This window comes from Acanthochromis polyacanthus, chromosome 16 (genome assembly GCF_021347895.1).
Source record: "Acanthochromis polyacanthus isolate Apoly-LR-REF ecotype Palm Island chromosome 16, KAUST_Apoly_ChrSc, whole genome shotgun sequence".
NCBI lineage: Eukaryota > Metazoa > Chordata > Actinopteri > Pomacentridae > Acanthochromis > Acanthochromis polyacanthus.
This window is the reverse complement of record NC_067128.1, coordinates 14,760,770-14,773,237: the sequence shown is the minus strand read 5'-3', so window position 1 is coordinate 14,773,237 and position 12,468 is coordinate 14,760,770. Positions and strand designations below refer to the sequence as shown.

At 40.9% G+C, this 12,468-nt stretch overlaps 1 protein-coding gene across 4 annotated transcripts in view; it reads right to left on the bottom strand.

The window, feature by feature from the left end:
- The window catches only part of cfap61 (cilia and flagella associated protein 61), a 104,202-nt gene that overhangs the window by 68,049 nt on the left and 23,685 nt on the right, over nucleotides 1–12,468 (bottom strand). For all 4 annotated transcript variants that reach the window (XR_007947480.1, XM_051960659.1, XM_051960660.1 and 1 more), the window contains 5 exons: nucleotides 8,673–8,765; nucleotides 7,755–7,923; nucleotides 7,163–7,340; nucleotides 3,094–3,386; nucleotides 1,514–1,838 (listed from right to left, as the gene is read on the bottom strand). Coding sequence is in view for 3 of the 4 variants with exons in the window: in XM_051960659.1 (XP_051816619.1) it covers nucleotides 1,514–1,838; nucleotides 3,094–3,386; nucleotides 7,163–7,340; nucleotides 7,755–7,923; nucleotides 8,673–8,765 (1,058 nt within the window). In the remaining variant the exon portion in view is untranslated. The remainder of the gene's footprint in view (nucleotides 1–1,513; nucleotides 1,839–3,093; nucleotides 3,387–7,162; nucleotides 7,341–7,754; nucleotides 7,924–8,672; nucleotides 8,766–12,468) is intronic.

Below are 12,468 nucleotides of genomic sequence, written 5' to 3'. Positions count from 1 at the left end.
GAAGTTGTTCTATACTAATTAAAGTTGCTCTATATTGGTTAAAGCTAAAAGCTGGTTCCTGTGCTCACAGTTCTCTTGCTGGATGTGTGGCTGCTGACTCGGACTGTCTGGGGTCCATCACCCAGTAGCAGAGGGCGGGTTCCAGTCTGAGTTTGTGTGGAATGACCATGTTGAATTGCAATTGATTATCTTTAGATTTTTGACTGCATTATTTCCAAAACAAGACATTTGGAGATCTTGGGCTCAGAGAACCGAGAAAGGCAATTCACTGACATTTTATAATATCAGAGATGAATCTGAAGCGTTGTCCTTTTATTGTGCAGAACATATTCAAATATAGTTAGCTTCAGTGCTTAAACAAGAGCAGAAACAACATAACGTACATTTTACTGTCAGAAACTGAAGCTATGAACTCAGATACCAGGCAGTGACATGGCATCTCTGTTCTCCCTGAACATTGAAATCCCTCTGAAAAGTTCACGTCTGGTCCATCCCTGTGAGAAGGGCAAAGTGGAGTGGCTGTTGTGTTTATGTAACCTGTAGAGTGGCCTTGGGTGCTCTGTGAATGCACTGCAGCACAATACGGCATTGTTACGCACCGTTATGGTTTAAGTGTCCCCCACAATAACAATGGCAGTGGGTGGGTGGGTAAAAGATTGGAAAATGCTTCACAAAAGCACAATAAAAAAAATATTGGCAGCGCAAATTCTCTCAGATGAAATCAGACAAAAACACGGATGGACAGGAAGAAGGACACAGAGGAGAGTACTGAGCTGACAAACCCTGAAAATACATGAAAGCCTGAGATCTACCAATCAATGTGACGGAATTTTGTGTTTATGACAAATCTATTTTTCTTGACTCATTCATAGGTAGTTTCCATCAACGGAAAACGGGTTCAGTGCAACTTCCCAAGTCTGATTTAGAACTGTTCTGAACATTTCCACTAAAAATACAAATGTACAATAACTGAAAAGTAGTTATTTATCTGTGTAACAATGAAAAAATCAAAGCATTTTACATATCATTCGATTTCCTCGTTGTCTACATCGATGAAGTATTCATAACAAGCCAAAGTAACTCCAGTATTATATTAGACTTCTGCAAATACCGTGTGGAAATGTGGTCAGGTTTTGAAGCCAGAAATCTTTTGGTGGAAAGGCGCTACTAGATACTCTTACATGACTTAGGCTCTTAAAGGGACTTTATGTCTTGTATAGACATGAACCTCCTAGGTGAATCATGTGTGTAAATCATGAACAAAATATCTATTCTTTAAAAAAAAAAAGTGACTGCACTGTGGACAAAAATTGAGGGACACAAGGCAAACACAAAATCAAAGGATTTGTTTTCAAGTAGAAATCCATTTTCCATTTTTAAACTATCCAGACTGTTGAGGAACACTGAAGATATTTGTAAAAAAAATAAAATAATAAAAACACCGCAGAAATGCACCAGTAGCTTCTCACACGGTATGAATCACACGGAGCAAATCAAAACTTAAGCACAGTACCTTGAATCTTGGCCTGCTTGTACATTGGTACGAGACAATCCATTTCAGCTGGAGGCTCATCCGCAGGCTCCAACGTCGGGTCAAAGAGATGCAGCAACATGGCCGCCAGTTCCTGGCCCAGTTCCTTGGAGTTGAAGTCGGCGTGGGACCACTCTGTGTAGTAGTGGTGGGAGAATATAGTGAGAGGCCCGGCACTGTAAATGAATGGATCGTTGGTGCTGAAAGTGGACGTTATAACAAGTCTGCTATCAAAGACCAGGAAGGATTTGTTGATACTCTTGAAGGCATCATAGTCGACTCCCTTATTGGAGAGGTTGATAAACACCTGCACACAGAGAAAGAAATGAATGAAATAAACACTCTTTCTTGTAATTTCCATAAACCAAATGTTCCTGTTTTTGCCACTTCCCCCCCTCAGCATTCATGATGAAGTTTTGGGAAATCTACCTATTCATTTTCTCACCAAGATAGACAAATTAAAAACAAAAAAACAAAGCTGTTCTCATATCTGTCTCTTAAACGTGAGCTACTACCAGGACACAGATAGCTTAGCTTAGCATAAAACTGGGAGCACGAAGGAAACTGCCTGCCTAGGTCTCTGAGAAGTCAACAAAATACACCAACCAACACATTCATTATTGTTCATTCTAACTGATAGAAAAAGTAATGTAGCACCAGGACAGAGCAGAAATTAACCTGGGACAGTGGCTAAAGGAAGACTATAATTTATGATTGGTAAATAACAAGAGTAAACTTTAACAAATCAAGAATTACCCTGAGAAAGACCACAGATTAACCGCAGCGAGTCTAAGAATTACCTTGAGACAGACCAAGGACTAATGTAAAACAGATCTGGGACTAAATGTGGACAAACCAGTTATTAACGGATATCACACAAGAGATTAACGTGACATAAAACAAGAAATCAATCAGTAACAGTCCAGGAATTAACATTAGACAGACTAACAAGTAATTTAAAACAGACCAGGAATTAAACCTGGAGAAACCACCAACCAAAATGACAAAAGTTGAAATAAATTTGTAAATTATTACCAAAGTTAGTTATTATTAGTGGACACATAAGGACAACATTGAGTGTTTCTCACCAAAAACATTGCAAGCATCCTTGAGGCCTTACAAATACGTTGAATACATTGCTGTTCTCCAAGAACAGCTGCAAAGCCACATTTCTGAACATTTTGGAACACTATATAAAATACTTCCATGCAGAATATAAAAACAGGGTCTCATCCACAGTAAAATGTAAAAAGATATTAACAACACAAAGCAGGCAGCAGAATCTTCCTCTGTCCGAGACAATGGAAATGATGGAAATGGAAATATACCAAAATCATTTTGTGGTTGACAAATACAGTTTGCTTCCAGGAGGGAAATTAACATCCAACCAACAGCCACATGCTGGTGAATTCAGCCTGTTGAGCTTTTCCAGCTCCACCAGACACCTTGGCGAGGACCCCACCATTGTTTGGACATTGTTTCCTTTTGTAAAAAAAAACTAATAACTGGCTGGGCAAGCACAGAAATCGTCCAGAGGATTTTGAAAGTCATCAGAAACTTACTCCACAGTGCAGATGGAGAGGCTCTGCGTCAGTGGTGAATGACACCGATGTGAGGGGCTCGGGTTGTTCTCCGTGGTTCATCTGAGCCAACACGCAGTTATGGTGGATCTGGACCTCGGCACTCTCCATGGCCCTCGTCACGGCTTTATCTACGGCTGAGTCAGTGAAGCAAGACATGCCAGGCTCGGGAGGTGGGAGGACAAGACGGATACGAGATCCACGGATGCCAAGACTGAGCAAAGTCTCTATGGTGGTGTAGACATCAATGCTGTTTCCGTACACAATAGCATTATCTGGAAAGATGCAAGGAAGAAACAATTAGCATTTCATAGTGTTTCCGAGTGAGGCATTAACGTCAAGCAATTGAAACAGCAAACTGTAATACATTCAGATCTGGCAGAAAAGGCTCTCTTGTCTAGAAGGATTCTGCTGATAGAGCAATTTGCCCCTCAGTAAACTCATACATAAATATTCACTCTTACTAGAAACTCAAAAATCCTAAACGCATGTGAAGGAGATTGGGGAGGTGGATTGAAATCTGGCAGCAAACTATGTTGGCACAACAGTACATGATGATATAACAGCTCTGCTGTACACATACATGAATAAAACCAGCAGCTGATGAATGATGCAGTATTAATGACCTCAGAGTATCAAAGTTTACTCTGAAGTTGAGCACTCAGTGGAGAAGGACCAGGCAGAGGAAACTCTACAGGAAACAAACAGCTGCCTGTTTTTTTTGGTAAAGATTTTATTTATTCCTCATGTAAGAAATAGCTGATTATTGCAGACCACCAATTCAGCCCTGGACTATTACTGAAGAACTATAGCTGAACAATCCTCGACTTGAATACCACAGAAGTGAAGTTTCTGATGTTGTATTTTAAATGCCACAGGATCATTCTGAATCAAATTTGAGAAATTTATTAAAAGTACAAAGCCTCACAACTGACACAACATAAACCATTTCAAGACATCATTAAAAAAATAATAGCTCTTTACGAGGACGTATTTGGACTTCCTTTACAAAGAGCATTTTTCTGCTTCTATAGGAGCACAAACTTGACCTGTTGTGGCAAGAAGATGAAAAGTGAGGAGATCACCAAAGTCAGTAGGATTTATCCTCTAAGGAACATGAATATGTGGACCAAGTTACTTTCTGTCCAACAGATTTTAGTTTGGATCAAAATGGGTGGTCGACAAACTAATAGCCTTTCTTAGAGCAGCGTTGACAGCAGTAAACACTACTAAGGAGAAATGTTCCTACTATAATTTATACACACACACACACGCACGCACACACGCGCACACACACACACACACACACACACACACACACACACACACACACACACACACACACACACACACACACACACACACACACACACACACACACACACACACACACACACACACACACACACACACACACACACACACACTTTTTGTTCTCGCTATAGAGGCATGATACAGATGATTCCACAATAGCGCCGTCTGCTCAGGTTTTCCAGGCCCTCAGAGGCTCTCAGCTTCTTCAACAATGAACCACAGATGCACGGAGACAAATACGAAATCAAACTAAGTAAATGTGATGAGCATCTGAATGAGTTTTACCTGAGTGAGTCCATTCTTTGATGCATATTCTTCAGTTCAGAGAAGCCTCTTCATATTTTACAGAACATACACTCCTCATCTTTCACCGATTGTATTCAATTTTATCGGACAATATCTGGACCAGCTGGGCCGCCATTCCAAAGGGCTGAGGCAAAGACAGCCCAAACTGAGTTTTAATAGATCCATGGATTTTTGTTGATCCCAGCAAATGCATGGACAAGGAGAAGAAAAACCTTTTGTCTGGCTACATCGCTTCGAACTAAATATTTTCTGAGGAGCCAAAAAAAAAAAATTCTTAACCATTTATTTCGAATGTTATAAGAAGATAGATAACACTCAGGTGTGCAGGTGGTTTTTGTGACAGTCGATGATGAGGGACATGAGATAGACAAGGTTCTGTTCCACCTCAAAAGCAAAATAACTAAATATTCTACTGTGTGTTATCTGAGGCATTTTTTTCAGTCTGTCTTCCATCTCTTTGTAGTGGGAGCCAGAGGTGTGATCACATAACTGCATTCAATTAACTTTGAGTGAGATTAATTCTTGTCACAGATGGCAATGTTTTTAGTTCATTTTTACAAAGCAAACAAATAAAAGATGAACGGAAATTTAGGAATCAACTAGTCAAGCGTAGTTTGACTCACTGGATGTATACTGTGTGGATAAGCCTGCCATTTCTAATGCACATATAATGTGGGACACTTCTCCCTTTCTGCTATCTGTGTGCTACCATTTTCAAAATCAATGACCCAAGCAAACTACATGCTGAAAGTAACAGCAAGACAGGCCTGTTTTGTTCTTTCAGTGAACTCGACAGTTTAGTGGCAGGGTTCGCCTCCCTGTGTGTAAATATTTCACCAAAACAGCTGCACTGTAAGGACACTGTCCTGGGCTTAGCACTGGCTGAAGGAACTGTGATTGGTTTAAAGAAATACAAACAAACTGGATCATTTGTCTATAGCAAAATGAGGTGCAGCCGGATCATTCTCCTGACACAGCACTATGGAGACAGAAATGGTTCTGCAAGATGAAGCCTAGTTAACATCAGTGTGTGAGTGAGTAGGAAGCCTCGCAGGCTGCAGTTTATGGTCTCTGTCCATGGTGCTGAATGAAAGGAGAGTCAAGTCATGTCAGCTTCATTTATGTAGTTCAATATAATTAAGATGCTCTGGGGATTTTACAATCTGTAAACCAGCTCTCCTTAGACAATTGATTTAGATCAGGAAGAACTCTTTAGAAAACCCTTTAAAGAGGAAAAAAGAAACCACAGGGTCCTGAGAATACAAACAGAAGAAAGCTTTAATCTAATTTTCTTTTTTTTACCTTACTGAAACAGTGCGCCTTGATTGTTTTTTTGTGATGTACTGCTCCTTTGTGAACATGGATGATCTACATATACATCCTTTTTAATATTTGATTTTTTTTAAAGCCTCATCCATCTTTGATTGCTCTCATTGCCACAGAGCTCCATTGTTGTCCAAAAACTACATCAGTGAGCCACACTGATGCACTGTTTGGGACATACTCCTTTATCAACATGGACACATCATGGTTTATTTGAATAAATCTTGCACATAAAACTCTGCATCCACAGATACTCACAAGGTCAACAAATGTGGGTTCATCTGCCGCTGAAAATAGACCCCATCAATTGCTCTGTTTGCTCCAGTTTCCTTGATAAAACTACATTGCTGATCTGTTTTTATTTGTTGTTTATATGACCTCCACCCATTCCTGTATGGTTCCAATTCACATCTCATGTGCTTGTCCTGAGTTTCTATTATGCCATTTGGTTTGTTTGCATTGCTTTGTATCGTCGCCACTGCATATATTTTCAAGGATTTGCCTATTTGTTTGTGAGCTGTTTTTAAAAATTTACACCAGTGTGAATGGTCCTGGAGCTGAGAATCACAAAACAGGGTTGTAACTACAGCTGAGACAGAACAGATATGACAGCCCACTGATTTCAGCTATGGGCTTAAATTTACATACACTTTTTATTTCCTTTTGCTGTTGTTATTAAAATATGGAAATAAACATGATATCTGCAAAAGTCTGCCACCGCAATTTGCATTTATTAATGGTTTTCCTTTATGACTGGGATCAGCTAATTAGTATGTATAAAAGCCTCACTCTAGATCACTGCACAATTCCTTCAGAGAGCAGATTAATTTTGCTTAATGACACTGTGTATTTTCCCTGCTCTGAAAAGCCTGGCCCTCAGAAAGTGATATGATAATGGAAAATGGATGGAAGAGGCCGACCTGATTCACAGAGATGAAAGATTTCTCTGCAGCTAATTAGCTGCTAATTATACCGGGGCACTTCAGCAATGACTGGCTGCGTAATGACATACTACTACAGATTAATTTTAGGTGCTCCGTGTGTGCGTGTCTCTGTGTGTGTCTCTGTCTGTGTGTGTGTGTGTGTATGGGGGAGGTTTTTCACTTACCCTCTAGCTCCACAAAGTTGGCGTGCAGCCAGTGGCGAGCAGCCATGCAGTCGTGGAGGTCGTTGAGGGTGAAGAGGTTGGAGGGGACGGGCCCAGAGTATCTGCGGTGAGCGGACTGAAGCTGCAGCTGGCTGTTTGTGATGGGCTGGCTCAGATCCACACCAGTGGGACAGGGCACCTACAGCATCACACGGCGCACACAGACCGATTACATCAAATTTCAATTCATATTGCACATTTTAGAAAACAGAAAATGTAGTGTCGTCTTCAGTCAGAAATTTGGGATGACTAGAGATCTGGTTGTAGGATGAAATCTCTTGGGAAACAGAGATGAAGCTTAAATACCCATATACATACTCTCAAACAATCACTGAGTACTTATACTTACTTATACAATCACGCTTTTTATGTAATTGTGAGAAAGGTGATAATTCTCCTCAGTGTTCATTATTGAGGTCGCAGTGGATGGTGGTGTTTTAATGGACCGTTTTATATAGAAATGTGGTCCTAGCATATTGTCCACCCTGTTCACACACATGAAGGGGAAAGTGTTTGGAACTCTAAACTCAGAAGATGAAAAGCACTGTCTCACCTGGTACTGCAGGCCAGTACACAGAACGAGATGGTCGTAGGGCACCTTCTCACCACCAGACACACGGACGTATTTGGACTTCCTGTTGATGCCCACCATCTTTCCGGTTACAACACTGACGCAAGAATGCACAGGTATCTGGGCCAAGTCTCTGCTGCTGTATGCATGACTGCAAGACGAACAGAACAAGAAGTATGGATTAAGAAACTAAACAAAATCTCCTGGACACTATTTTGTGCCGTCTACTGACCATGGACTTTTAGGTTGCATTTATTCAGCTAATGTGTTTTACTGTGTAAGTGCCTAGCAGGTGTAGTGATGAGCGCTATCCCGTATACCCTTATATCCTTATATAAATGCGCATACATACAGACTTACATGATCATACTTTATATAGTGAGTCTCAACAGGCTTTGTTCAAAGTTGTAGTTCAACTGTAGCACACAGAAAATATTTCATATGATCTAATAAAACAAAAAAAGATTCTATTTATTGTAGCAGCAGTATTTGTCAATGCCTGTGAAGAGATGTGAAGTTAAATCAATTTATATGTGTGTGCACTCAGATTTTTGACTGTGGGTGGGAATCTATAAATGTGTCATCTGAGTAATGAATGAATGAATGAAAGAAATCTGCAATTATGTATTCAGATTTGAAATACATTTGTTAATCATAGTGCATGTAATCTTTCTTTCAGTAAAAATTACATCGGTATTAAAAAAAAAAAACTTTGTCATGTTGTATGTTACCAAAGCACATTGATTTAAGGCAATAGTTTGGTTACTTCCTACAAGATGGAATAGAAGACATGAGGTGTTTGCATAATTAATGCTGACATACACCCACCAAATTGGTGACTGTAAGATGCCACACACATCATTTTCTATGATGGACCCTCATGCTGTTTCACTCACTCACCTTGTGGACAAAAATCCAACATCCTCATGGCTGTAGTCGCCGGGGAAACCATGTGTCGAAATGAGGGTCAGCTTGTTGAACCTCAGGTGAGGGCTGTGAGAGAACAAGCAACGGTGAAAAGCATGAGTGCTTTTCCACATAACACAGTAAACACATACAGGGTCAGAGGAATGTTCTCTGGGGGAGGACTGCAGTTTTCACAGCAAGTATGTTCTTCATCCAGAGATGTGTTTAAGCATTTAGAAAGTCTGTTGCCAGTTATGCCAAGAGGGGGGGGGGGGAAAGCCACACATACATACATGAAGACAGAATACAGCCACAAAGATGTGAAGCCCTCATTGTAATTAGATAGTAGCTGCTACTGCTGCTGCTGCTGCTGCTAGTATAATTCTTGTTGAAAATAAAGGAATATGAGCTCAAATAAAGCTCACACATGTCTAGTAAGATCTAAGGTTAGAAACATGAAACTGGTGCTTCGGATTACATTTTGAGAAGCAAAAAAAGAAAAGATTCCTGATTGCACTTAAATCTACTGAAACAATGGTTAAGACTTAATCAGTAGCGACTGCCTGGTTTAGTGGAGAGTTAAGTGGAAGTGTGTTATTTTTGACATGACAAAATGTAAAGATGAATAGACTAATCTTATTGTTTTGTATTGTTAAATCTTTCAAGATTAGTTAGCTAAAATATTTGAACAAGCAGAAAGATAAGAGGGAAAGTGGATAAAAGATCTATATTGATGGTCAAAAATGCTACCTGGCTAATTACACGTCTTCTCTGGTCCGTGATTCAGTGCATCGACTGACAGGTGCAGGCAGGTTAGCTTTCCCTATCTTTCACCTGAGGTCTAATCAGACAAAATTGTGTCACCGAAAACACCTGTCGGGACGCACAGAGCTTTTAGGACTGTGCCCCTGTTCTTCTTTCATGTTCTGTTTTCCTTACTTGGTTTGCTAATATGTTCAACTGTTGACAAAGTTCAGTTTCCCACAGACCAGCAGCTGGTATTTAAACACTCAAAATACAACAAGTCGTTGTGGATCTCACACAAAACAAATACATCGTTACTCCATGGTGAATCTATTTAGAAAATCTCAGACGTTGAATCCATGCCTGAAATCTTTTCAGGTGGAAGTTCTCCAGCCTGCTGATGCATTTCTAGCTACTGAGCATGAAAAATCCTCAATAGCCTCCTACAGCTTGTGCGTTTACTGTCAACTGTATAACCCATCTCTTGTGATGCAAATGACCTCTTTTGTTGCGGCCTACAGGACATTGCACAGCTGATAACAGTAGCTCCGGCTCCTACGCTGGCTGAATAGCAGAGTGTGTACCTCGCAGCATCCAGCCTTATCGCACTGACGCTCTGATCACCTCCTGCTCTGTTCTTATCTCAGCTTCCTGCTAAATTAACGCCCAGCGGCACACATCTACAACACCAGATACCAAAATGCAGGGAAATGGATTGCATATACGAGCACTGTTGTTTTATATTACTCTCTGGTTGTGCCACTGGTCTATATAGCATGGTGATATATTGATCAGTGGGGATTCTGTACAATGTTGTAAAAAATAAATGCAGTAAAACAACTACTATATGGTAGGATTTTTGTATTATTGTGATGACGTGATTTGTCAGATACTAGGTCACTGACTTCAATCATTCCTATGTGATTGTTTTCTCTGTAAAGCATTTTCATTTTTGCCTGAAAAGAAGTCATCAGTTAATCCTTTAGTCTATAAAATGCCAGACAATAATGATCACAACTATCACTTTCTGAGAATATAAAATGGAGAAACATAGAAAATCCTCACAGCTGAGGAGCTAAAATCAGCAACATTTTGATACTTTTGCTTGACAAATTACTTACATGACTACCAAGTTCATTGTTGATCAGCCAGCTGATTTAATTGATGAACTGGTTCTTCAAAGGTTATACCACTCACTTGTACATAGTTGTAAAGTGAGCACATATTAAAATGAAAATATTGAGGATTTTGACCCAATGACATATGTAGTTTTTTGAATAAACATGTTTACAGGTGGATCAAACAAAAATCTTTAGTTGTCATTTCTGTGCTTTGTGTCATCAGTAGTCTGATCCTTGAGTCTGACGTGAAGAGGCATCATAACATAATAATCTCAACCACAATCGGACAATGACTGCAGTCAAACTTTCTTGTTAATCTGTGCCAGACGATGGATTTATGTCGCAGCACTGAAGCATTAAGGCCCATTATTAGTGTCTGGATGTGACTGAATCAGCAGCTCTGGATTTGCTCCGTTATCAGCCGGTGACAGACGGCCGTGGTGACCCTGCAGCCTGACCGCGGTGAGCAGAGGGCCGAGCCGCCGCAGAGCTCTTTATCTGTCTGACCCCGTCCCAGCCAGTAATGGAGTTGGGGGGGTGGTGGTGGCGCTGGTGCTGCTGGGCTGGATTCAATAAGCACAAGGAAATCTGTGTAGTGGTGGAGGGGGGGTTGGACGTTTGGGCAGGGCTGATAAGGGGGGCCCCAGCAGGCCGAAACTGACCCATCTTTCACCCTCTGAATGCGTCGCCACCTCACCATTAGTTCAGCGGACACTAACTGCCTCATTAGTCAACTCATTAGTGACAGCAAACACAGATCGCTGCAGCAGATCCCTGACAGGGGAACAGTGGAGTGGCTAATTAAAGGGGGCCAGCACTGGCCCTGCTGAATGCCAGGCCTCAGACAGCTGTGTGCGCCCGCCCCAGCACCACCGCCATGCCAGCCTCACCAGCTCTGTGAGATCTCACTCACACAAAACAGCAACCCTGGTTGCCTGGCAGCTATCGGCCGGCTCTGAATCAGCAGACCCGCGCCTCTTATTATTTGCTGGAGCAGTTAATCTCACAAAGCGAGGACGAAGGCAAATACGTAAGATGTCCGACCCGGAGTCAAGTGACATTTGCAGAGGTTGGATTCCTGGAATAAAAGGTGATAAAGAAATGAAAGAAAAAGCTTCAGTGTGGGGCAGCTGTCTGTGGATTCAGGGATTCTCAGACATATCAGTCTGCGATAAACATGATCACATGAATACTTTTCATCGCAACGGCTTCCAGATGTCTATTATAGCTCCTGCATCATCCTGGTGCTCTTCATGGGAGGCTCTTTAGTGCTTTTACCACATGTAGTGTGAACCTGTTTGCCTGTGTTCACTGGCATTTAGAGATAACTACGACTATCCTTCTGTTACCTGTTTGTGTTGCACGCAGACACTGACTGGCTGATCCAGACAATGTTTCCACCGCCAAAAGAAGCTGTTGTATATGAGGATTTGGTGCTAATTTGTGGATTCCTGGTGTCATTTACAATGATAAACACACTTCTGTAACAAATGTTGGGAACACACCCAGATCATTGTCATGTCCTCTACTGAGTTGCTGAGAAATGGCCTAATTGTGGAAACTGTACCACCTAAACATGTCAACTATTAGTTAGAGCTGTAGGGCTCTCTGTCAAAATCCAGTTTTAAGGTATTATCATAGTTTACATTATGCTTGCTTGGTTCTTTTTCATAAACAAAAGATAATGCTGCCATTATGCTTTTCTTAAAGTCCACTAATCCCATGAAAATACTCGATGTGTGTCAATAAACCAAACCCATCGGTTCCTTCAGTAAATATGTGCTGATGAGAATCTAAAAACACAGATTCAGACTTTGAGGGTTTTGTATGTAACTAACTTAAGGAATTAATCCTGTAAATGTGCAAAATGGGGACTATGTATCATTATTCCTAAGAATTGGCTTTCAGTTCAAACGTTTATGGGT